This window comes from Apodemus sylvaticus, chromosome 10 (assembly GCF_947179515.1).
Source record: "Apodemus sylvaticus chromosome 10, mApoSyl1.1, whole genome shotgun sequence".
NCBI lineage: Eukaryota > Metazoa > Chordata > Mammalia > Rodentia > Muridae > Apodemus > Apodemus sylvaticus.
The window spans coordinates 54,695,804-54,718,680 of NC_067481.1; the positions used below are offsets into that span (position 1 = coordinate 54,695,804).

General features: G+C 51.8%; 2 protein-coding genes and 1 long non-coding RNA gene across 5 annotated transcripts; 2 read left to right on the plus strand and 1 right to left on the minus strand.

The window, feature by feature from the left end:
* Positions 1-14: 14 nt before the first annotated feature.
* On the minus strand, positions 15-22,442 carry Zbtb4 (zinc finger and BTB domain containing 4). 3 transcript variants are annotated; one of them, XM_052194210.1, is made up of 4 exons: positions 20,659-22,442; positions 6,584-6,650; positions 5,156-6,171; positions 15-4,454 (listed from the first exon to the last, which is right to left on the minus strand). In XM_052194210.1, the coding sequence occupies exons 3-4, from the start codon at positions 6,160-6,162 to the stop codon at positions 2,504-2,506; spliced, it is 2,958 nt and encodes a 985-aa protein (XP_052050170.1). In that variant the 5' UTR covers positions 6,163-6,171; positions 6,584-6,650; positions 20,659-22,442; the 3' UTR covers positions 15-2,503. The 3 variants fall into 3 exon arrangements, with proteins under 3 accessions (XP_052050170.1, XP_052050169.1, XP_052050172.1); XM_052194209.1 differs by lacking the exon at positions 20,659-22,442 and adding an exon at positions 16,068-16,208; XM_052194212.1 differs by lacking the exon at positions 20,659-22,442 and adding an exon at positions 15,528-15,648.
* LOC127693387 (uncharacterized) lies at positions 4,438-7,029 on the plus strand. Its single transcript, XR_007979690.1, has 2 exons — positions 4,438-5,055; positions 6,657-7,029. It is a non-coding gene; the product is annotated as an uncharacterized LOC127693387 (long non-coding RNA).
* Slc35g6 (solute carrier family 35 member G6) lies at positions 19,932-21,486 on the plus strand. Its single transcript, XM_052194215.1, has 2 exons — positions 19,932-20,000; positions 20,470-21,486. Exons 1-2 carry the CDS (start codon positions 19,932-19,934, stop codon positions 21,484-21,486), a joined length of 1,086 nt encoding a protein of 361 aa, XP_052050175.1.
* Positions 22,443-22,877: the final 435 nt, after the last annotated feature.

The following is a 22,877-nucleotide window of genomic DNA, read 5'->3' on the forward strand; positions in this document are numbered from 1 at the left end:
ATCTGGCATCCCGCTGTGAGCAGAGTTCGTTTGTCTTGTTGATTTATTGGCCTAGAGAATTGGAAACACACACAAATCTGGAGATAAATATTGGTCAGATTCTCTAAATCTGGGTCCTCACTACATATAGAGCTAGAGTCTGTAAAATTCTAAATCTTGCGTGCTGTGGCACAGAACCAGTGCCTTCCCACTTTCTCCCTTCTTCCCAGGTCACATGGAGAAAGAGGGCACAAACTGACAAGACTTGATCACCTTCAAATGACAAAACTGCAAAACTCCCAAACTTCCAACACCTGAAACTCATGATATTGAGACCTTTCAGCTCAAATACATATTTTTAAGTTTCTGATTTGCCACAACTAGATGTTGCTAAATTCTGAAAGCTAGTCTCTCTTTACCCTTATTAAAAACAAAAATGATAACAAAGAAAATCATTTATAATCTCAATTCTTCCAAAAGGTTGGAATTTTGATCTATTCTGAAATTCAAATTCCCCAGTCCATTTTTTAGCCCTTCTCTCATGACTTCCTCAGAGGAGGGCAGTGAAGGATGGAGGGGAGCCTTGTCTGCCCCGCCTTCAGGCCTTCTTCAGTCTCTCTTGTGGTTCCGCTGTATATATAGATATATTTATATATATAATTTGTGTAGATATATATATGTATTCTTTATTATGTATTTTTTGCAGGTTTTCTAAAGTGCCAGAAACAAGATTTATGGGAATTTTTAGTGATTTTTTTTCTTTTTCTTTTTTTTTTTTCCATTTTTCCCTGTTTGAAACTTTTTCCCCTTTAAAAATTGGAACTTGGTACATTCAGTAGGAAATTCTTCACTCAGGCTGTAGCCAAGACCAAGAAAAGTGCAAACAGACAGAGGAGGGGTGGAGTGACTCCCTCGGTGGTTAACATTCAGGAAGCCTGTCAACGCCCCCCCCCCCCATGTACCTGGAGGCTAAGAGGGGGCAGGAGGATGCTCCTGGCTTTCCCAAACTCACCTCCCTCCAAAAGCCATCATCTTGCCCTCTCCACAGCAGGTCAGAGGGCAGCCATCTTGGCCCCAGAAAACAGTAGCTGAGGGAAAGACTGTCATTTGGTTAAAGAAGTCTTTCTCCCTTTGAAGTCATACTCCTCTAACTCCCATATCAAATTAGCTTCCCCACACTGGCTCTCCCTATGTGAGCTCGTTCTTTGTCGGGGAGGGGAGGTGGGCACATTGGAAATATCCATCTAATCACATATCAGGGAGGCCCCATTTTCAAAGGGAATTAGGAACAAACATTTCTCTATATAGTCCCTACTGGAAGGAAACATAGGACCCCTGACCAGGGTTAACTAGTGCAAATTAGGGATTGGGGACTGTTTAAAGTCCCTGCACCCCATTCCTAGGCTGGGATCTTTGGGTGTGGGGGGACTGAGTCAAAGATGGGGTATAAGGTGCTATTTTGGAGGCAAAGTTGGTGGGGATACCCCAAAGCCCACCAGAAGAGGAAGATGGTTCCCTCAAAACCATCTGGAGTGATTGGTGAAGACAGTGACATCAGAGGAGATGGAATAAAGATAAGGATGGAGGTTATGTTCAAATCCTGGGCTTACCCACACAGCAAACCCCATCGGGTTTTCTGGCTATTTGGTCTAATTAGGAGCAACCATTCTGTATGGAGTGCTTCATACCTGGTGCTCAAATTTGGGTTTGCCCCAAAGAAGCTACATATAAAGGCCAGAAGAGTAATGATCTATTCACCTCTTTTGTCCTGAAAGAATCTGGGGTCACTGGACTTGGGGGTAAAGGTAGGGCCCAAGATTTCCCTGCCCTGTATTGAAAAAGTGCTCAGCCATTGGACACCTCCCGCCTCCTTCTGACCTGAAATGGTTAGGCCATCTCCAAAGTCCAGGAGCATGGGAAGGGCATGGAAGACCCAAAGGCATGGGAGCCGAGGAAGGCGTGGCGTCCTAAACGAAAGAACAAGGACAGAGAAACCCACCCTTGGGAAGAACGGAAGCCAAAGCCATGCTTCCAGGCTGGTAGGTCAGATATCACAATGGTCTGGTCCAGGCCTTGGGCCACAAAGAATGGAATGTGCGAGGAAGCATGGGGGAGGGCTTAGAGACAGCATCAGAATGAGCAGGCATCATTAGGAGAGAGATGTCTTCCCCTAGGCTTACAAGTCAGGGGAGCAGGTTAGACATTCAGAGCTGGTGGGGGCTGTAAGTAGAGACTCAGATAAGTATATTGCTCAGTTGCCCCAAGGGCTGGAGAAGGGAGCTGGCTCTTCCCCTCACAGGGGCCATTCCCTGGAGAAGACTGAGAGGAACCACCAAAAACCCCTTCTCAGGGAATGGGGAAACTACAATCACACAAAGCAGCCTGACTCCTGAGCTCCAGGGGCCCCCAAATCCCTGCACAAGAGTGTGATGGGGCTCCCAAAGAGCAGAGAGGCCAGGGACCTGGGGCAGGGGGGAGAGTCAGGGAGGGTAGCATCTGGTGAGAGGGGATCTGGCCTTAGTGCTCACCCCACATCCCCCTTCTGGGTTCTCTCAACCCCTGTCATTTCCCCTATTCCCTTAGGTGGAACTGTCAGAGGAAGAGGGGGAGGTGGGGTTGATGGAGCAGGTGGTGCTGCCGCCTGAGGATTCACTGCGTAGCCAAAGACCCCTGGGAGGAAGGGAAGAGCCCCACCACCCTTTTCATCAGGTAGGACCATGTTGAGAGCAACTGGGAGCGCAGCCAAGTTGCTGAAGTTGTAAGGGTAGGCAGCAAGGAGCTGGGGGCCATAGACAAGTGGGTAGGGCTCTGGGTAGAAGGTGACTTTGGCAGTCCCCATCCCCTCCATCCGGTCTCCCTCGGAAGCTCCCACTGACCCCTCATTCCCAGGTTTTCCTTTGCTGGCACCAGGCTCCCGGCTGCCTCCTATCAGGGCCAAGGGAAATTCCTGCACAGGTGGGTATACATAGCTGCCCCCACCTGCTACTGGGGGTTCCTCACCCCCAGAGATGACCGGGTCCTGGAGTGAGGCAGACTCGGAAGCTTCAGCAGCAGCAACAGCAGCACTCCCACCGCCTGCCTCCCCACTGGATGAGGACACTTGCATCTCTTGGGGGGCCTCCTCCTTGACATCAGCGGGCCTGGTGCCAATGCTGCCTTTGGAATAGGCAATGACAGGCGTGGGGGTGCCCCCGGGCCGTTCCACAGCGTGCCTCTGCCCATGTCGGTTCAGGGCAGCTGCCGTCTTGCACACCTTGGCACAGTGGGGACAGGTGAAGCGGGTGGAAGACCTCCTCCCAGTCCTGGAGGTGTGGGAGCCCCCACTGTGGGCTTCCTGGTGCTTTCTCAGCTTCCTCAGGGTGGCAAAGGACTGGGCACAGTCCCCACAGCGGTGCCTACGCTCACCACGTCCTCGTCCTCCTGGGCTCTCCACTGATGGGGTTTCCTCCCAGCCCCTTCGTTCGAGCTTTTGCCTCCAGCGTGGTGGTCTTCGTCCTCGGGATAGTCCGCTGACCCCGCCGACCCCGCCGGCAGCGGCTCCAGCTTTCCGCTTAGGCTTGTATGAATAGTAGGGTCTCCAAAGCTGATCTTCCCCTCCAGCCTTCGATTCCTCTTGGTCCTCCTGGTCCTCCTCCTCCTCCTCTTCCTCCTCCTCTTCCTCGCTCTCCTCTACTTCCTCTCCACTCAGCTCTCCAGGACGCAGGTCAGTTTCTGAGATGCGGCGCTTGACAATGGCCTCTTCCCCAATTCGCACAGTGATCTGACACAGTGGAGGTGGAGCCTGAAGCTGAGAAGAGCCTCGGCCTGTCCCCGTGGGGGAACCCCCACTCCCACTCATCCCACCCACGGGTTTGGCTGTGTAAGTCAGAGTCCTCCCAGCCCGCAGATTCCGGCCCTTGGCCTCCTCTGTGGCTGTGGCTGGCCCTGCAGCTGTGGCTGGGCTGACAGCGGTGGAGGCTGGGCTGGTGGGTGTTGCTGCAGGCTCAGGGGGAGGAGGTGGGTACTCTCGTTTCTTGGGGGGTCTTGGGGGAGTCGTGTAAGTGATGACAGAAGCAGCTTGAGACCCTCCTGTGCAGGCTGGGCCGCCCCCGGCTGCACCACTACCACTGCTCCCACGGACAATGACAGAGGGAACCGGATGAGCAAAGGTGATGACAGAGGGGGGAGGGCCAGGCTCTGGGGCGGGCGGGGGTAGGGGGTGGGGGCTGGCTGGCATTGCTGCGAGGGCCGGTGTGTGGAGGCTTGGAGAAAGAGGGGCCTCGGGGGCTCCCTGACTGTAGGTCTTGTAGGGCCGTTTGGCTGCCCGCATTGGGAGCAGGCGGTACAGCTTCAGGGTATTAAGCTTGGGCTTGTAGCCTCCATTAGGTGTCTTCTCACTGGCTAGGAGGCCAGGGCTAATGCCATGGAAGGCTCGCTGGTGGGTCTTCAGGTTATAATAGGTGACAAAGGTTTCCCAGCAGAAGATGCACTGGTACCTGGGCCAGGACAGCAGGGAATAGGGCAGGAACAGAGCCACTTAAGTTAAAGGCCCTGAAGGCAGGGCCTCATCTTGCCCTGTCATCTGCAGCCCTCGAACCTGTAACACCCCAGCGACTTGTTCTTCCTCCCTTCCTGCTGTCTGCCTGCTGTACCCTGCCAGCCTCCGGGGTGGGACTAAGCTCAGCACCCTGCCAGCCTCCGGGGTGGGACTAAGCTCAGCACCCTGCCAGCCTCCGGAGTGGGACTAAGCTCAGCACCCTGACAGCCTCCAGAGTGGGACTAAGCTCAGCATCCTGACTCCTGCTAGCTTCCACTCTCAGCCTCGGCTGTCCTGGGGAACCGGGAATAGCCACATATTTTCGCTCCCGAAATGCCTTCTGTGGTACAAATGACAGGATGGACATGTTAAGAAAACACCCGGTGTTTTTCTGTGTGCCCTACATCCCAGTGGGCAGGCCTGTACCCACAGTCCTCTCCTGTGGGGGCAAATGTCTCTTTCCTTCCTAGCTTTTCCCACAGCACCAAGCCTGGTTGGACAGGCAAGATGCTGGCATCCAGCACTGGGGCTGAAAGGAGGCACGTGCAGTCCTGGAGGAGGTAAGCAGGGACAGGACAAGAGCAGACCCCAGTGTGGACAGCCAGCTTTCTAGAGGCCTCTGCCCATCCCTCCCTCGTCACCTCCACCTCGGTCACTCACCTGCGCTCCCCAGTGTGCCACACCTCGTGCTTGGTGCGGTACTCGGCCAGGGCAAACACCTTCTCACAGTAGCGGCATGGGTACTTCCTCCGCCATGAGTGTACATTGCTGTGCCGCTTCAGGCTGGACAGGGTCACGTAGGAGCGCTCACAGGCCGCACACACATAGAGCACGTGGCCGCCCACAACCTTCACCACATGCTCAGGGCCATCTCTGAAGCCCACTGGTTGTGGCAGGGCTGAGGCGTCCACTCCTGCAGGACCCCCAGGGCCAGAGCCCCCAAGTCCCAGCCCTGCAGACCCCCGAGTGTTGGACCCTCGTCGACACTGAGCCTCGTGGGTCTGCAGCCGCTTGGGATGGATGAAGCTTTTACCACATCGAGGGCAAGGAAAGGGCCGCCGGGGCTGTGAGTCAGGAGTCAGGGCCTCTGCTTTGTCACCCACCCAGTCTCCATCTGTTCTAGGCCCTGGCCCCAAACCATCCTCATTAGGCTCTGAGGTGACCATGGAAGCTGGGGCAGGGGGTACCCAAGTATCACCTCCCTCCCCCAGGCCCTGTAGACGGGAGATACCCAGCCTCCGGCCCAGAGCTCCAATCTCTGCCACAGCTGCCCCATCCCCGCCACCACCAGGGAGTGCAAGCCGGGCACTGTAGATGAAGTTGAGGACATCGGAGAAGGCAGCTGCTGGGACCCCGGGCAGCTCTAGCACCCGGGGAGAAAATGAAGAGTGAGGAGAGGCAGGAGTGGGAGAGGAGGCAGCTGTGGTGGTTGCGGGGCTGGGGGCTGAGCCACCAGTAACTGGTGGGAGGGGCAGTGGGCCTGAAGCTAGAAGAGCTTCTCTGAAGAAGGGACTAGAGGCGGCCAGGACACTGCGGTGAGCGGGGAACTTGGTGTCTCCAGCTATGAGGGTGACGTCACAGAAGAGGCCACGGAGCCGCTGCTCATTGAGCTGATGCAGGACAGCTGGGGCATGGGATGGGTCCGTTACCTCTGCAGGGGGTGGCATGGTGCCAGCCTAGACACAGGGAAAAGAGGCCAGGGAGAGTCTCAGAGGCTGGGCCACAGGGCTCAGGAGCCTCTGAGACCAAGGAGAGAAGCAGAGGACCGCAGTTATAGGCTGCTGGACAGAATCTGGTGGAGGGCCGCATGATTTGGGTCACGGAAGTCATGGGCTAACACTGGGCTGCTTGGAATCCAACCAATGTCCAAGCCCAGTGTGTCTAATATCTGGGTCAGCAGAGGCCAGGGATACCTCAGGCCATAGTGAAGGGCAAGTGGTCATGACCTCCAGATTCCCAGTAAGCAGTAGAAGGGGGTAACTCTCTACACCCCTACACCCAACCATCAGGGTGGGGGGGTGCTGAACAAAATGGCTGCTGCCTTTGCTGCCTTCCCTCCTGGCTGTCGTCTTCCTGGTGCTCTCTCACCTGAGAGCGGAGCCCGCATGGAGCGCTGCAGCGGCTCGGCAAGTCCTTCCAGCCTGGCCTTTTCCTTCTGCAGAGAAACAGAAACTGTGTCAGAAATCAAGAGAAAGGAGAGGGTCCTCCCAAGGAAAGGATTCACGGTGTGGGCATCGGTTCAACCTTCAAAGACACCTCGACCTCGGCTGCTCTGCAAACCCTGCGAACCCTGATCCCTACCGGGAGCCTGTCAGGCTATTTGGCCAAATCCAATCAGACCAAGGAGGCCACAAGATTATCGCTGAGCTTGCCCTGCCAGCACAACACAGGAAGCACAACAAGATGATTTGCATATCCCCAATTCACCTCGGGAGAGCTCACACACACTTCACTCCCGCCGTTCAGGGCAGCCTCAGCCTCTCTCCAATCCCTTTGACCCAGTCTTGGGGCTCAAAGAAATCAAAAGATTTGCACTTTTTTGTTGTTGTTGTTTTAAATCTCAGTGGGCTTATTTACATATCAAAATAGAGGGTTTTTCCCCTTTGGACTAACCTGAGGAGACTTTTGCGCTGGGAGAGTGCTTCCTCACAGACCCTGAACTCTTAGCCTGGGATGTGTATTTGGGGGTGGGAGGGGATTAGGGGATGTTGTTCTAAGTACCAGTTGCCCAGCGACATGCATGCATGCCTGCTTGCTCTAGTCTCTTGGGGGCCCTGGGAAGGTAATCAGACCTAGAGCGAGGGGCTTTGGGTCTCACTCTTGTTCTGAGACCTTTGGCTTCTGGATTTTGTCTTTAAAGCTGGTACAGGGGGAACATGCAACCCACCTCTCCTCTTACTGAGAGGTTCATCCAAGTGGAACAGTAGGCAACCAAAAGGTGAGCTATGACAGTCACAGGTGAGCAAGTCACAGCTGCGCCAGCCACTGCAGAGTCTCAGGTTCCCCCTTTCATTGGAGGATCTGAGTTCCAGAGCCATTCAGGTCCCTTATCCAAAGTCTGGCAGCAATCAGAAGAGATTACACAGGTCCTTCTCATGCCCCCTCAGCGCGCCCAGGAAACCCTGGTCCCTTCCACATGCCATGGGCCACACAAGCACCAGTGTACTACATCCAGAGCTTCTCTCCTCATCTCAACACCCCCAAACGCTCCTTCCTCAGTGATCACCCATATTATCTGGACTAAAGATTATACCTCACCTCGACATGCCCCAGACATGGCTCTGATACCTATTCTGAGGAAAAACCAGTGGTAAACAGGGCAATAGGTGCAACCAAAGTTGTGACCAACATGCTAGGCGCAGAGGAAGAGCCCAAGGGTTGCCCTATTTGCTGCTGCATTGTGGTACAGCAAGAGCCCTGGGGACAGAGATCCTCCTCACCTGTTGTCTGGAGTCATTGTCTCTTACTCCCTGCTGGTTTTTCTGTTTTGTTTTGTCTTGCTATGTCTTATTTTGTTTTTTTTTTAATGTACATTGGTGTTCTGCATGCATATATATCTGGGTTATGTTGTCAGATCCTCTGCAAGTGGAATTACAGGCAGTTGCAAGCTGCCATGTGGTTTCTGGGATCTGAAGCTGGGTCCTCTGGAAGAGCTGACAGTGTTCTTAACCGCGGGGCCATCTCTCCAGCCCCCTTCCTCCCTTCTATGATGGCCTCAGCACTGCATTTGTGTCATTTCATCTTTTCCCTCACCACTTAGCGCGGGTCTCTTCTTTAAGATGATAGAAACTCAGGCTGGAGAGATGGCTCAGTGGTTAAGAGCACTGACTGCTCTTCTAGAGGTCCTGAGTTCAATTCCCAGCAACCACATGGTGGCTCACAATCATCTGTAATAGGATAGGGTGCCCTCTTCCAGTGTGTCTGAAGACAGCTACAGTGTACTCATATATAAACATAAATAAATCTTTTTTTTTTTTAAATAGAAACTCAGACATGCTAGGTACTCAGACATGCTAGGTCAAGGTTGTAAAGCCAGTTAGCAGCTGGGCTGGGATCTAACCCTACGAAGTTTGGGTTCAAAGTCTCCAGTGATTTTAGTACACCATGACAGAAGATGTTAACAGCCCCCTCTGCTAGCCTATCTAGAACTTTGTAAAATTAGGGGGCTCCTTCCTCTAGGAAGCCATGTGAAGATAAGCAAAGTCAGTTTGATTCCAGTCCCCACTCGCCCCTGTAACCAGGACTGCCCATTTTGCACCACATGTTACAAGACAGGTGCCCACAGGTATGCACCTGTGTGAGGACTGCCATGGGGCAAGGCCTGTGGGTACTTCTTAGAACTGCAGAGACCCAAAGCTGGCCTGGCTCTTAGCAAATCACCCAGAATCATTATCACTACAAGCGTTGGAGATACCATTTTATAGACAAAGCATAGCAAAATATGTTATGCACAGTCTCATTTTAACACTCAGGATGAGCACCGCGGAGGAGTTCAACACTGCAAGCTCCTCTTCCGGTCATAGGAATGTGCCGCTATGGCGATCTGACCCTGGCGGTGCTGCTCATTCCACTGGAGTTTAGACCCATTCTACCGCCCCACAACAGGCCAGTGCCCTAAGATGAGTTATGGGCAATGAAGACACCAGCTATGTGATCCTGGAAAAGTTACTTAACCTTTATCTTAGTTTTCTTGTCTGTATGGTGGTGGTGAGAAACAGTTCCCACTAGGCAGGGTGGTTGTAAAGATAAAATGAGCTAATAACCTAGCCAACCAAGGATCACATTATTCCAAAGCACCGGTCCTGCACTGAACACACACAGCACCGGTCCTGCACTGAACACACACAGCACCGGTCCTGCACTGAACACACATAGCACTGGTCCTGCACTGAACACACACAGACTTTATTCTCTCGTCATTGTTCTCTGCACAACACAAGAGAAGAACTATCTAAACAGGTGTGGGGGGCACGTGTATCACCCCAGCACTGAGGAGGAGAGGCAGAAGGGTCACTGGTGTGTCCAGTGCCATCCTGATCTATATACCAAGTATCAGGCCAGCAGAGCCAAGTGGGAGAACCCTGAATCGACACAAACAAATAAAATAAAAAATTCTAAAAGCAGTTTATATGGAATTTATAAGGTATTAAACATTTTAAGTAGAGACGACAAGGTAGACAGCAGGGTGTGTGTAATTTAGATGCAGATACTTAGACATGTTATTTACTTATTTTGAGACAGGGTCTCTTGTAGCCCAGACCTAAACTGATTAAGAATGGTCCTGGACTCCTTCCTGAGCCTATCACCTCCACCTCCTCAGTGTCAGGAGTACAGAAAGACATCACCAGACATGACTTACTAGTATAACTATTATATTTATACCAGTATAGAATTTTGAGATTTATATATACCCATGGGGCATTCTGTATACAAATTCTCATGAATACTAAGGGATGACTGTGCCTAGTCTTGAAATTTTGCCCTGGAAAATGGTAAAGAAAGTGATGAAAAAGAAAAAAAAAAAAGGCAGAATTTGGGCTTCCCGATAAATTTGGTAGAGAGAGAGGGCTCAGCAGTTAAGAGCACTGGCTATGCGCTTTCAGAGGATCCAGGTTCTATTTACAGCACCCAAATGGCAGCTCACAACTGTCCCAGAGGAATCCCATGTCTTCCTCTGACCTTCATTGACAGCAGACTAGTATGTGGTGCATAAACATGCATGCAGGCAAAATATCCATACACATTAAACAAACAAACATTTGAAAGGATCAGTTTAGTGGTTCTGTGAATTTTAAAGTTCCTCTTTGTTTGTCCTTGCTGTTTCTCTTGTAAAGGATCTTAACTACTTTGTGAGTTCTTCTTTTTCTCACCCTTTATCCCTCCCCTCCCTCACCCCATCTCCCACCTCACCCCATATCACTAGATAGGAGAGACAGAAGACAGAGGGAAGAGAAAAAGATAAACATCTCTGAACCTAATTTCTTCCTTCTTGTTTCTTCTTTGAGCATGTCTAACAAACAGTAATCCCCCTATCCCCCTGATCAACCAACAACCACCTCCCCAATCAGCACTCTAGCTAGCATTTATATACCCTCTGAAAATTTCCCAGAATTCCAAACATCACACAACTGCAGCTGAAACTATTTGCAGCTGGCAAAACCATGGCTCTGTCTGAGCACAAGGCAAATCATAATCAGCTGCTGCAAAGCATCCCCAGATCCCCACACCTGGGATTAAAATGAAAACATATTCTTATAATATTTCTGGGGGGGGGCTTTTTGTTTTTTAAATGTTTAAAATTTTACCTAAATTGGTGTTCTGCCTCCATGTGTATCTGTGCCAGGGAATCATAATCCCCTGCAACTGGACTTACAGACAGTTGTGAGTTGCCATGTGGGTGCTGGGATTTGAATCCCAGGTCTATTTGGAAGAGAAGCCAATGCTCTTAGTTGCTAAGCCATCTCTCTCCAGCCCCACTTCTATGCTTTCTCTCTCTCTCTCTCTCTCTCTCTCTCTCTCTCTCTCTCTCTCTCTCTCTCTCTGCGTGTGTGTGTGTGTGTGTGTGACTGAGGATTGAACCCAGGGCCTTGGGCATGCTAAGGAAGCTGTATCCCTGACTTACATTCTCTACTCTTGACTGCCTGAATGACCTCAGAGGTACCACAGAGCAGAGGCTCTGAGCACACATTCCAGAGTGCTTCACGTCTTGCTGTTCCCCTATCTGGAATGTTCTTTCCTCTGGATCACTTCATGCCCCATAGTTCTACCTTCTGTATGTTCTGATGTGCCACCTGGGCTAGGGCTCTTTCCTGGCCCCTTCCCACTTTCGGAAACTTCATAACTCTCCCTGTTTCTGTATTTCCCTTCGTGTCATTTAGTAAAAACACTGCTCATCTATCTCTAGAGCATGGGCTTCAAGGAGGGACAGGGTAGGATGAGTGTATTGTTTGCTCAAGTATCTTGTGTAGTGCATAATGAGAGGCTAAACAATGTAGAGGCTGGAGGTCCAGGCCCCTCCAGGCCTGCCTAGCATGGCCTTGGGTCCCAGCCCAGAACGAGGGAAGATGTAAGAAGCGCCGGACTCCGGTAACTGAAAGGATCTGTGTTGGTGGCATAAGCCTTTAATAGCAGCACTCTGGAGGTTGGGTGCAGAAGATCATAAATTTGAAGTTAGTTTGGGCAATGTGAGACTTTTCTAGAACAAACAGAAAAAGCTATTCTTCCTGGAGTCTTTACTATAAAGAAAGAAGTCATCTTCAGAGCTAAGAATGACAACCATATCTTGACTTTTGGGACACTCAGTCTACCTGGTACATATCTAGAGGCTTGATATAACACTGTCTCGTTTAACTATCCCCTCAAAGCTGCACACAATAGGCCACAGTAGGTTTTTATATTCTTGCAGTTTTACAGAAAAGGAATAAACCTTATTGACGGTAAGAGAGATTATAAGTAACAGCCAAAATTTTAATCCAGGCTTGGATGACCCCAGATGCCGAGTCTTTCCCTCTGCCATACTGCTGGATCCTGCCCTGAGGAGCCTATAGCAGGCCAGCCGGTTACATAAATCACCATGCAAACTCTCACGTGCTAAGTGTTAACTGTGTCACATCTGACTCCACCCTTCCCCTTGTTCCTAAATCCAGCAGTTACCAAGTCCGGCTAAAGCTGCCTGGCGATGCCTTGCAAGCCTTCTCAAGCCCTCTGTGCTGCCAAGCTAGTTCAAGCCCTTGTTAACACTCCCAGGGATCAAGGCACTGGGCGTGCTCTCTGCCTGTAGGTTTCTCTCTTCCACCGAGAGTCCTCAGCACTAACCAAAATTTAATGTGACTCCTGGGTTGGTCTTTGGAAGCTGGGTCTGGTAACTGATGCCTGTAATCCCAGCACTCCGAAGGCTGAGGAGGAAAACAGGAGGAATACAGAGAATTCAAGGCCATCCTGGGCTACAAATTGAGACTCTGTGTTAGAAACACGAAAGCTAGGGTGGGTAAGATAGCCCAAGGGTAAAGGCATTTGCCACATAAGCCTGGAAACCGAGTCCCCAGGAACCACAGGGGAGAAGCAGCTCTTGCAAGCTCTCCTCTGAATTCTACATGGTGGAATGTGCTCACACACAAATAAATGTAATTCAAAAAAAATCGGGGCTGGGGAGACAGCTCCGAGTAACAGCACTTGAATTCAAATCCCCAACACCCGCATATGAAGCTGGAGCACAGCTCGGAACTTGTCACCCCAGGATTGGAGGGCAAAGACAGGTTGAGGGCTCACTGGATGGTCATCGTAGTTAAAATGGCAAGTTCTAGGTTCAGACCCTTTCTCCAGCCAACGAAGCCAAAGGCAATAAAAGATAAACAATGCCTTGCTCTGGCCTCCACATGTGCAGTAGACACTTATAGTGTTCCCTTGGTCAAGTATAACACACACACACACACACACACTTTTAATGACTTTCGTGGCCCAATATCTCTACAAACTGTTGGGACCGAACTTAAATGTTTCTCCTCCTTTGCCTTCTGTCACCCATGGGACAAGGACAATCTCCCCTTCTGATTATTCAGTGTCCCAAAGCCAGCACCCACAAGACAAAGCCACAGATGCTGAGGGTCTCATACCCTGGGCTGGGACTCTCAAGAACACTGCCTTATGAGTACTGATCCTCAAATACAGATTGTCAGTGGGCAGGAGAGACAGCCCAGCAGTTAAGAGCACTTGTTCTTGAGAAGACCCAGGTTCAATTCCCAGCATCCACACGGTAGCTCAAAGCCATCCATAGCTCCAGCTGCAGAGGCTCCAGTAACATCCTCCGACCTCCTCAGGCACCAGGCACACGTGGTGCACAGACAGACACATGGGCAAAATATTTATATACATAATTAAATCTTAAAAAACAAAAATGAAAAAATGTCCTGCTGAGCCAGGTATGATATTTTAAACCTGGAATCCTGGTATTCTGGAAGTTGAGGTAAGAAGCTCGGGAAAAACTAGAGGCTAGTCTGGGCTACAGAGTGTGACCCTGTCTCACAAAATAAAACAGGGACAGGCCTGGAGCGAGCAGGGGCCAGAACAAGAGGGGAAAAGGGAAGTGGGGGGAAATAAGTGATGTTCAAAAAAAAATGGTGGCGTGCGTTGTCATGTGCATGCTGAACGCCCCAGAAAAGCAAAAGGCAGCATGGTACAGACGTCAGGAGCAGAGTCTGGAGTCTGAGCACTGCTCACAACTGACTTGGGCAAAAGGTTTACTATGTCTCTGAGTTTCAGCTGCTTTGCCTGAACGAGTGAGGTAGTCAAAGGCCAGGGTGAGGCCAGTCAGTGGCAATGCGTAGGAGCCTGGGAGCAGAGGCTGTACAGTTAGTGCAAACCGACTGCTCATGACTGCTGTTACCCGTGGACTGGGAGCCGGGAGTCTCTGCAGCACGGCTGACAGGGGCTGGTATGGCACAATCTCTAATTCGTTGCTACATGTCAGGTCTATGTCCCATGTGCTGTTGTAAGTTCGGTAGGTAGGACTCCATCTCACTGAGGTGGACTCGGGCACTCAGAGAATGTTCCAGTGAGGAAGCTGTGGAGGCCCCAGAAGGCTTCAGTTCCAGTGTAAGTCCTGCACCTGTCCTCCAGGCCTCAGGGGCAGGCAGCCTCCCTCGCCCGTTCCAGAGGATATAGCCGGAAAGCCTTCCTGCTCCTCTGTGTACACACAGGCTAGCTGGCACAGTGTGGCACACAGCGGAGCGAGTGCACATGGGCATCTCCCACACGCACCGAAGGGCCCGGGTCCCAAAGATGAGGGAAACCTGTTCCAGAGAATCTGCTTAGTGACAGATTCTGTGCAAAGCCCTTCCGCTGTCCCAGGAGTAAGGTTTCTGTGCGGCACAGACACCCGAAGAGGGTGAGGTCCGAGAAAGGGCGAGGGCAAAGCAGGGGGAGACTGAAAACTCTGTGATCCCTTTTTCCATTTTAGTGACAAAAGTCACACCCGGCCTTTACATAAACATGGCCAAGGAGCCGCTCTGTCTAAGCGCACTTCCCTTGTGGGCGCCAGGACTTTTCCTCCCTATCTTAATGTGCTAGGTGAGGGGCACACAGAGACCCTGCAAAGGGAGAGCAGAGCCACCCAGCAGCACCCATGCCCGCCCCTCTTGCCCTGCCTAATATTTATCTCCCAACTTTCCCATAACATCTCCTGGGCAGCCCTCCACCCGTCCGTCACTCAAGCACACAGAGGGCAGGCACGTACACAAAGCTTTCCACTGGTCTCCTGGGTCTGAGGCCCACATTGCCCTTGTCACGCCACCTCCTCCTAAGTGTTTTCTGACCAGCTTGCCTCCCAGCCCAACAGCCCAGACAGGCTCCCACAAACAACGTCACAAAAGAATCCCGTGGAGAATGTCGCAAACACGCAACCTTTCCCGTGCTTGGCTGCCCATGATTCCATAAACACATCTTGCATGTCCCACCCAGAACCCCTCATCTCACACCAGCAACAGCTGACCCACAGGCTTCAGTTTCTCATGTTCCTGACGATTATTAGGTCTGAGTTCCAGACATGCAGCCCCCATGACATTCACTCATCACAGACACACAAATCCATCCGCCTTTCTGTCCTCTACACAACTGGACCACACCTCATCAGGACTACAGAAATGGAACTCAAGCATGATACCTTCTGATTCAAACGTCCACAACTGACCGCACTCTTCAAATACACCCCACATTCTGGTGCCCGCCATAACACACACACACACACACACACACACACACACATGCAATGCCAGCTATACAGAAAACAAACATTCATAAACATTCATATGTGCAACACAAGACATACGTGAAGGAAAACACATGCTGACAAAAACTATACACAACCTCAGACACCACACTTAAGGTATCTGTCACCTAAAGCCACAGAGCCATATCTTGTAATTCTGTACCAATAAGTACCCCCTCCTGGCTCTCTATCTCTATGTATCAGGGAGGGACCTAGCAGACCCCTCGGTGCCAGACTGGCAAACAGTGTTGCCCAGGAGGAGCAGTTTACCTTGCCCCACAGCACCGTAGGAAGCACAATCTCCAGGACTCACAGCAACAACCCTGCCCCGACGGCGGTTCCGGGCCCCTGCTCGCACTGCGCACCCAGCACACCCCAACTCTGGGGCGCTCAGAGGGCCACCCCTCCCCCTCTCTGCCTGGCTCCTACGCCATCGCCCTCCCAGCAGCTTGCAGCGCTTGCCCGGGATCGCACCCGCCCCACCCCACCCCCAATCTGCCCCACAGAGGGAGGGGGCATTGGGCTGCAGAATTTAACCCTTCATAGGTGGAGTGATTGCGACCCTCTTCACCGCCCCAGGAGACCGAGTCCCCCAGCCGCGGCTCGCTGGACGCCATACCAGGGCGCCCTTAAGTTGCTCCCCAGCGCCGTGCACGTCCGGGGGCGGGGCTTATTACAGCCCCCGACCCATGCGCCCCTAGATCAACCTGGAAGGGGAGCGGTCGTCGGGCGCGGCTCCGGCCCCTGCGGCGCCGGGCAGCGGAGAGGGGGCATCCTCCCTAGCCCTGCCCGGTTGGCCCCGGGGCCCACCTGACTGCGATGGCGCCGCGTCCGCCAGGCCTGGCTCATCACCGTGGCCACCCCCGGCTGCTTGGGTTTCGCCCTTCTCCAGCTCCGGCTCCGGCTCTGGCTCTGTCTTCGGCCCCGGCCCCCCCCAGCGCCCGGCCCCTGCCCAGCCCCACCGCCGCCGCCGCCGCCGCCGCCGCTGACATCATCGGCTCCCCCCCCCCCCCCCGCCGCCCCGGTCCTTTCCCCCCACCCCCACCCCCGGAAACAGTCCTCCCCCCCCCCCCAGCGCTGCCGCTGCTGCCGAGAGGAAGCCAGCAAAGCGCAGCAGACACCGACTCTGAAGTCTGACCAAAGCCCGGTGGATCCCTCACAGGGAAAAGACTCGGGGCCTCCCGCAGGATGCACACCTTGCTGCATTGCCCCAGACCACTCACTCCCTGGGAAAGGGACTCACCCCCACGCCCGCCCTTCCCTCTGCACACCCTTCACTCAGGGGTCACATCGCCTAGAGCACATTGTGTGTGCACATTTATTCACCGCATACACCACACGCCACACACACTTTCTCCGGGGCTGCAAACCTGCAACATGGTGCTTAGGGTTGTAGGCACTGGGTTCGGATGTAGATTGCAGATTCCCATTAAGGCCCAGTGGAAACTATGGATTCCCAGCACCCTGGGTGCACCCACCTTCAGGAATACCGAGGAACTATCACCAGACCCATTGCAAGAAAGACCTCCACTCGGCAGAGTGCATAATCATTAGTGCAGACAGACACAAAGCTCGGAATTTGGTCTCCACCAGTGAAAGCTTCACTTCTGTGTCCTTGCATGTTAATGCAGAGGCCTTGGTGTGGGCTTCCCGGCACAACACTAACCACACACCAGGTGGAAGCATGAGAAATGTGACATGCATGAAAACACTCCCAGAACCTCAATGGGACAATCCTATAGATTGCTCCCTGGTTGCAAAATTAAAAACTCGGTAGAGGCCTGGCATGATGTTGCTGCAAGAGGCAGAAGTAGGTGGATTTATGTGACTTGGAGGCCAACCTGATCTAAGCAGCAAGTTCCAGGACAGCCAGGGCTACATAGTGAGATCCCTGTGTTGGACCCCCGCCCCCCCCCCCAAAAAAAACCCACTTCAGGAGAAAGAGGAGCAGACTCTCCCTGAGGAGCATGGTGGTTCAAGCCTGTACTGCCTGCAATGGCGGGAAGACTGCAAGCTCAAGTCATGGGGGTCTACTAGCGGGTTCCAAGCCGCTCTGCCTATACAAGCCATAAGGCAACAAAGCCACCCCACCCTTTCAAACATCCACGCCCCATGACTACAACCCCAAGCACTTTGGGAGATAGTGGCATGAGGACCAAGATTTCAAGGCCAGATTCCACAGGCCTTTTGAGACCAACCTGGGCAAGACTTCACATAAAGCAAAAATCAAAACAAACAAAAAAAACCCCTAAGGGCTAGGGAAGATACTCAGTAGTTATAAGAGAGAACTGCTCTTGCAGAAGACCCAAGAGTTCGGTTCCCCCAACATCCAAATATGGTCATTCACAACTCCCTGTAACTCCAGCTCCAGGGAATCTGATATCTCTGGCCTCTGCAGGCACCTGCATTCACCCACAAATTCCCACACAGATGTACACGCATAATTAAAAATAAAATAAATTTTGGGGCTGGAGAGATGGTTGAGCTTGCACACTTGCATGAACATAACCACATAAACTCTTCTTTTCTTTTCCATTTTTTTTCACTGTGTAGCCCTGGCTGGCCTGGAATTCACAATATAGATCAGGTTGGCCCAGAACACACAGGGATCCGCTTCTGCCTCCAAAATGTTGGGATTTAGGGTATGACCCACCATACCTGTCCACATACCAATTTTCTTAAAAGAGAAACTGAGGCTCTAAAGATGGTTAAGAGTACTGCTGCTTGTTCAGATTCAACTCTCAGAACCTACAAGGTGGCTTACAAACACCTGTGCTCACTTCAGGAGAGCTGACACCCTCTGCTGACCTCCAAGGGCGCCAGGCACATGCAAGTGGTACACACACACAGGTAGGCAAAACACTCATCCACACAAAATAAGAATAAACAAACGGGCCCGGTGGTGGTGGCACACGCCTGTAATCCCAGCACTCTGGGAGGCAGAGGCAGGCGGATTTCTGAGTTCGAGGCCAGCCTGGTCTACAGAGTGAGTTCCAGGGCTACACAGAGAAACCCTGTCTTGGAAAAACCAAATCCAAAACAAACAAACAAACAAACAAACAAACAAACGGGCTGAAGAGATGGCTCAGTGAATAAGAGCACTGATTGCTCTTCCGAAGGTCCTGCATTCAAATCCCAGCAATCACATGGTGGCTCACAAGATCTGACTCCCTCTTCTGGAGTGTCTGAAGATAGCTACAGTGTACTTACATATAGTAAATAAATAAACCTTTAAAGAATAAACAAACAGAAAAGACAGATAGCTCTCTTGGTAAAGGTTACACAAGCATGAAGACCTGGGTTTGAGCCTCAGAAGTCATGTAAAAACGTCTAGCAGGAGCTGGGAAAATATGCATAAGGCTGTACATAAAGTTTAGATTCTTAAGCCGCACATAAAACCAGACTTTTGTAATCTCAGTGTTTGTAATCCTAGCGCTCTCACAATGATGAGATGGAAGGCAGCGATGGGAGAATGCCAGGAGCTCTCAGCCCAGTTACTCTGGAGTTTACAGAAGCACGGAGCATGCACACCTGTAATCCCAGCACTCGGGAGGCAGAGGCAGGCGGATTTCTGAGTTCGAGGCCAGCCTGGTCTACAGAGTGAGTTCCAGACAACCAGGGTTACACAGTGAAACCCTGTCTTGAAAAACCAAAAAAAAAAAAAAAAAAAAAAAGAAGCACAGAGCAGAAGACTGTCTTAGACATACATTCACCCAGAAAGACAGAGAGAGAGGGGGAAAGGAAAAAAAGAGAGATGGTGAGGAGGAATTAAAGGGGAGGGAGGGAGGGAGAGTGAGAGGGAGGAGAGGAAGGAAGAAAAGCCAAGTAGGGAGGTTGCATGCTTGTAATCACACAGTAGAGGACACAGAGGCAGGGGGATCCCTGGGCTCTCTGGCCAGCCATCTAACCTACTGAGCAACTAAAGACCGTGTCTAAAAAGTGAAAAAAAATTAAAAGGTGGACAGAACATTAAAAGATAAAAAAAGCCTGAAGAAAAATAGCTAATTTTGCTCTCTGGCTTTTACATCATAGGGACATGAACACGCACATACACAGAAACCAAAAAGAAACAATCCTTGGGCTGGAGAGATGGCTCAGCGGTTAAGAGCACTGTCTGCTCTTCCAGAGGTCCTGAGTTCAAGTCCCAGCAACCACATGGTGGCTCACAACCATCCATAATGAGATCTGATGCCCTCTTCTGGTGTGTCTGAAGACAGCTACAGTGTATTTACATATAATAAATAAATAAATAAATAAATAAATAAATAAATAAATAAATAAATAAAAAGAAACAATCCTTGTAAAATGAAGCAAAACATAAACAAAATAAACCAAGAGCAGTTTTATTACAGGGTGAGGGGGAGGGGAGGGGGAGAGAATGAGAATGAACTTGGAGTCATAGCAACGAAGACAGAAAACAAGCCTGGAGTGGCAGTACACACCTATAATCAGCCCGGACAACACAGTGAATTCCAGAATAGCCTGGCCTGTAGAAAGACTCTTGTTACCTTCTCACCCTCAAAACTCACTCCAAACCAAAGAGAAGTCAACCTACCCCCAAAATAAACAACAACAATAACAACAAACCCGAGTTGGAATTAATGAGAAAATAGTCCCTGCCCCCCTCAGGAAGGTTCCATAGAAGAACCTCAGCCCCACTCCAAGCAAGTCACAATGGCTGAAGCTGTGCAGGGGACCAGGCAACCCGACCCAGGAGGAGAGGAGGAAGTCCAAGAAGAGATGGTGAGAATCTGGGGCAAAGGGGAAAAGCGGGGACAGCATTCAGTATCTAGATATTCCTCTGCCCTTCCTCCTCTAAATGTCCCAGTGGTTCTGGAGATACCAACAATTGAAATTCATGATGGTGGACCCAAAAGTTCCTGGAGCCTGTGACATCATATGCATGGATACACATAGCAGCTGAAGCTAACTCTCGTTCCTCAGCCGAGCAGAGCACCCTGGGCCCTCTTTTGTTCCTTCCAGGAATACCTACCCAGAGAAACATGATGCTGCAGGACTGTTCACTATCTGCCTCCCGCTTTAGATACTCAAGGCCCACACTGTACCACCTCATCCATCCTCAGGCCCTTTCTAGCTCCTATGAGTTCCTCTAGTGTCCTGAAGGGTCCGAGATCTCAGCCTGCCACTCACCCTGCCCCAGGTTGCCCAGGCTGTGGTTGCCCTCCTGTCCACACTCCTTTCTCCCTAACAGGCTGCCAGTCATCCCTATTTCAACCTGCCTGACTTCACCCAGCCATCACCGCCCTCCACTCCAGCCAGCCTCCCCTCGAACCACCACCATCGCTGCGGGCCCTCCAATGCCACCAAAGGCCTGTTTGTGGCCCTGCTGGGTGGAGGCCTGTCTGCTGGCTTCGTGGGCCCGTTCTCCCGTATGGCTTACCAGACTTCCCACTTGCCCTCGTTGGAGCTGCTCATCTTCCGATGCCTCTTCCACCTCCCCATTGCCTTGTTACTTAAGCTTCGTGGTGATCCACTGCTGGGACCTCCTGATGTCCGGGTTCGGGCCTTCCTTCATGCCATTCTCAACGTCCTCAGCATTGGCTGTGCCTACAGCGCCGTTCAGGTGGTGCCTGCCGGCAATGCAGTCACTGTTCGCAAAGGTTCTTCCACCGTGTGCTCTGCCCTCCTTGCGCTTTGCCTGGAGAGCCAGGGTCTCAGTGGCTATGCCTGGTGTGGCCTCTTTGGCAGCACCCTTGGGCTAATCATCATTGTGGGACCTGGACTAGGGACATTGCAAGAGGGGACTACCGGCCTCTACACAGCCCTGGGCTATGTCCTGGCTTTCCTGGGAGGTCTAGCACTGTCGCTGGGGCTGCAGATTTACCGCTCTCTACACTTCCCCTCCTGCCTACCCACGGTGGCCTTCCTATTTGGCCTGGTGGGGCTAACGGTCTGTATACCAGGCCTCTTTGTGCTACAGACCCCCGTGCTACCCCAAGACACTCTGAGCTGGAGCTGCATGGTGGCAGTGGGGCTCCTTGCTTTGGTTTCCTTTGTATGTGTAAGCTATGCGGTCACCAAGGCCCACCCTGCCCTGGTATGTGCTGTCCTGCACTCTGAGGTTGTGGTGGCCCTGATGCTGCAGTATTACGTGCTCTATGAGACTGTGGCACCCTCTGACATCATGGGAGCAGGGGTTGTATTGGGCAGCATTGCCATCATTACTGCCCAGAACCTCAGTTGTGATAAGGACGGGCAAGTGGAGTGAGAGCCTGGGGGAGGGTGGGACAGGGGTAAACAGGAGAGACAGGAATAAAAACCATGGGAGAACAAACGCCTGGCAAAGAACTGATGTGGAGGACCAGTGAGATAGCTCCGCGGGTAAAGGCTAACGCTACCAAGCCTGATTTACATGGTACATGGAGAGAACCGACTCCTACAGATTATCCTCTCTATACATGCGCTGTAGCATGCTTACGCACAAAATTAAAAAAAAAAATTAAAACAAAAATACTGGTGTGGAGAGAGATGCCCTAGGATTCAAGGGTGATTTGGGACTAAACGGAGAGGGAAGACCGGAAGTATAACCAGGGTATGGAATTTGGGCTGGGAACAAGGAATAATTAAGCAGTGAGGTCTCAGATCCAAGAGACTAAGAAAGCCTGGTAGTAGGCCTTGGGGATTAATCCCACAGGCGGGAAAGAGCAATGGAGATGAAGAACGGAAGAAGGCAGCTTGTCAGGCAAACAGCCAGCACTGGGGGAAGGGAGTTTCTTTTCCTTTGGACGGTATTTTGCTTTCCTCAGTGGCGGTGCTCCCTGTCCGAGTGGTGATGTAACACTGACATCAAGCATGAATCACTGTGGTTGGCTGAGCAGTTGGCTTTGCTTTAAAAAGAATGGAAACATACTCTTTTTGGAGATTCCCTTGAAACACTCAGCCGCCACCTTACTTCTTAAGTAGTCTAGAAGGTGTAGGATTTCCTAAAAGTTCACATTCTTTGACCCCAAATTCCCCAAGACCTTCATTCTCTGCCCCACCGCTAATCTGCTTTTCTCAGACTGTCGCGGTCGCGTGATCTGCCGCTCCGGGTAGCAGCCATCCTACTTTCAGAACAGGCCTCCAGGATCAGGAAAAGCTTGGGCTGGATCCCCAGCGCCAGGGCTCCGTAAAGCTATTAGAGGACAGGCGGTGCCCCAACATCCTGGGAGGCCTCTCCACGAATATCAGCTACTTCCAATTGATTGGACGCGCCATCTTGTCTGCTTTATGCATATTCAGCGAAGAACTGAATATTCATGACCGAGGGTCGTCCCTTCCTCCCTTCCTCCCTCCCTCCCTCCCCCGGAACACGCTCCGGAGGACCCGGCTGGCCCCGCCTTCATTACCGATGCGTAGAACAAACCATTTTCCCGGAGTGTGTGGGGGATATTAATGAGAGACTTTGGCTGAAAATGAGCCTGAACTCCAGAGCTAAGATGGCCTAACTTTATCCTCCATTCTGTAAGCCGTCAGCTTGAGTGCATGGGAAATCAGCGAGGGGGGCGGCAGGATCAGAAACATTCTCCTCCTCCTGTCGCGTCAGAGAGAACACCCAACCAGGGAGCCGGAGGCCCAGCGTCAACAACTCTGGTGCGCGCGCTCCTTGTAGGCCGGTGC